At 66.4% G+C, this 1,277-nt stretch overlaps 1 protein-coding gene across 1 annotated transcript in view; it reads right to left on the reverse strand.

The window, feature by feature from the left end:
• Positions 1-5: 5 nt before the first annotated feature.
• LOC108510558 (heterogeneous nuclear ribonucleoprotein A1-like) overlaps positions 6-1,277 on the reverse strand; it is a gene marked incomplete at both ends in the record, with an annotated part of 4,185 nt that continues 2,913 nt past the window's right edge. Inside the window, one exon of the mRNA XM_017840236.1 lies at positions 6-443. Coding sequence (XP_017695725.1) covers positions 6-443 — 438 coding nt within the window. The remainder of the gene's footprint in view (positions 444-1,277) is intronic.

Raw genomic sequence — 1,277 nt, forward strand, 5'->3', positions numbered from 1 at the left:
TGGTGTCCCAGGGTGCTCCCTGGTGTTCCCCGCCATCCCAGGGTGTTCCCTGGTGTTCCCTGACATCCCAGGGTGCTCCCTGGTGTTCCCCGCCATCCCAGAGTGTCCCCTGGTGTCCCAGGGTGCTCCCTGGTGTTCCCTGCCATCCCAGGGTGCTCCCTGGTGTTCCCCGCCATCCCAGGGTGTTCCCTGCCATCCCGGGGGGTCCCACCTGTGCCCGCCTCGGCCAGCCCGTTGCGCACGGCCAGCGCTGGTCCCCGGGCGGGTCTCCTGCCGCCGCTGCCGCCGCCGAAGCCGCCGCCGCCGTTGTTGTAGCCGTCGTAGGAGCCGCTGCCGCCGTAGCCGCGGTTACCCCCCGAGTAACCGGGGCCGCCGCCGCCCCCGTAACCTGGGCACGGGGCAAAGGGGGTCATGGGGGGGTACCAGGGGGTCCCCATAGGTCCCTGTAGGTGCCAGTGGGTCCTGCTGGCTCCCTATAGGGCCTGGTGGGTCCTGGTAAGACCCAGGAGGTCCTGCTGGGTCCCAGTAAGTCCCAGTGGATCCTCGTAGGTCCCCATGGGTCCCCATAGGGCCAGTGCCTTCTGGTGGGTCCCAGTAAGCCCTAATGGGTCCCAGTGGGTCCCAGGAGGTCCCAGTAAGTCCCAGTGGATCCTCGTAGGTCCCCATGGGTCTCCAGAGGGCCAGTGCCTTCTGGTGGGTCCCAGTAAGCCCTAATGGCTCCCAGTGAGTCCCAGTAGGTCCCCATAAGTCCCAGTGGGTCCCAGTAGGTCCCCATGGAGAACAATGTGTCCCAGTAGATCCCAGTGGGTCCTTATGAGTCCTGGTAGGTCCCCATGGGTCCCAGTGGGTCCCAAGGCCCAGTGGGTCCTGCCAGGTCCCCACAGGTCCCCATAGGGCCCAGTTGGTCCCAATGGGTCTCAGGAGGTCCCAATAGGTCCTGGTGGGTCCCAGTAAGCCCCAACAGCTCCCAGCAAGTCCTGGTAGGTTCCACCAGGGCCCAGTGTGTCCCTATAGGGCCCAGTGGGTCCCAACAGGTCCCCATGAGTCCTGATACGTCCCTGTAGGACCCAGTGTGTCGGAGTGGCTCCCAGTGTGCCCTGTTGGCTCCCAGTCACTCCCAGTGTGCCCTGTTGGCTCCCCATGGCTCCCAGTGTGCCCTGTCAGGTCCCACTGTGCCCTGGTGGCTCCCCATGGCTCCCAGTGTGCCCTGTCAGGTCCCACTGTGCCCTGGTGGCTCCCCATGGCTCCCAGTGTGCCCTGGCAGGGCCCCCTGTGCC

This window comes from Lepidothrix coronata, unplaced genomic scaffold (assembly GCF_001604755.1).
Source record: "Lepidothrix coronata isolate B3197 unplaced genomic scaffold, Lepidothrix_coronata-1.0 Scaffold1338, whole genome shotgun sequence".
Classification (NCBI taxonomy): domain Eukaryota; kingdom Metazoa; phylum Chordata; class Aves; order Passeriformes; family Pipridae; genus Lepidothrix; species Lepidothrix coronata.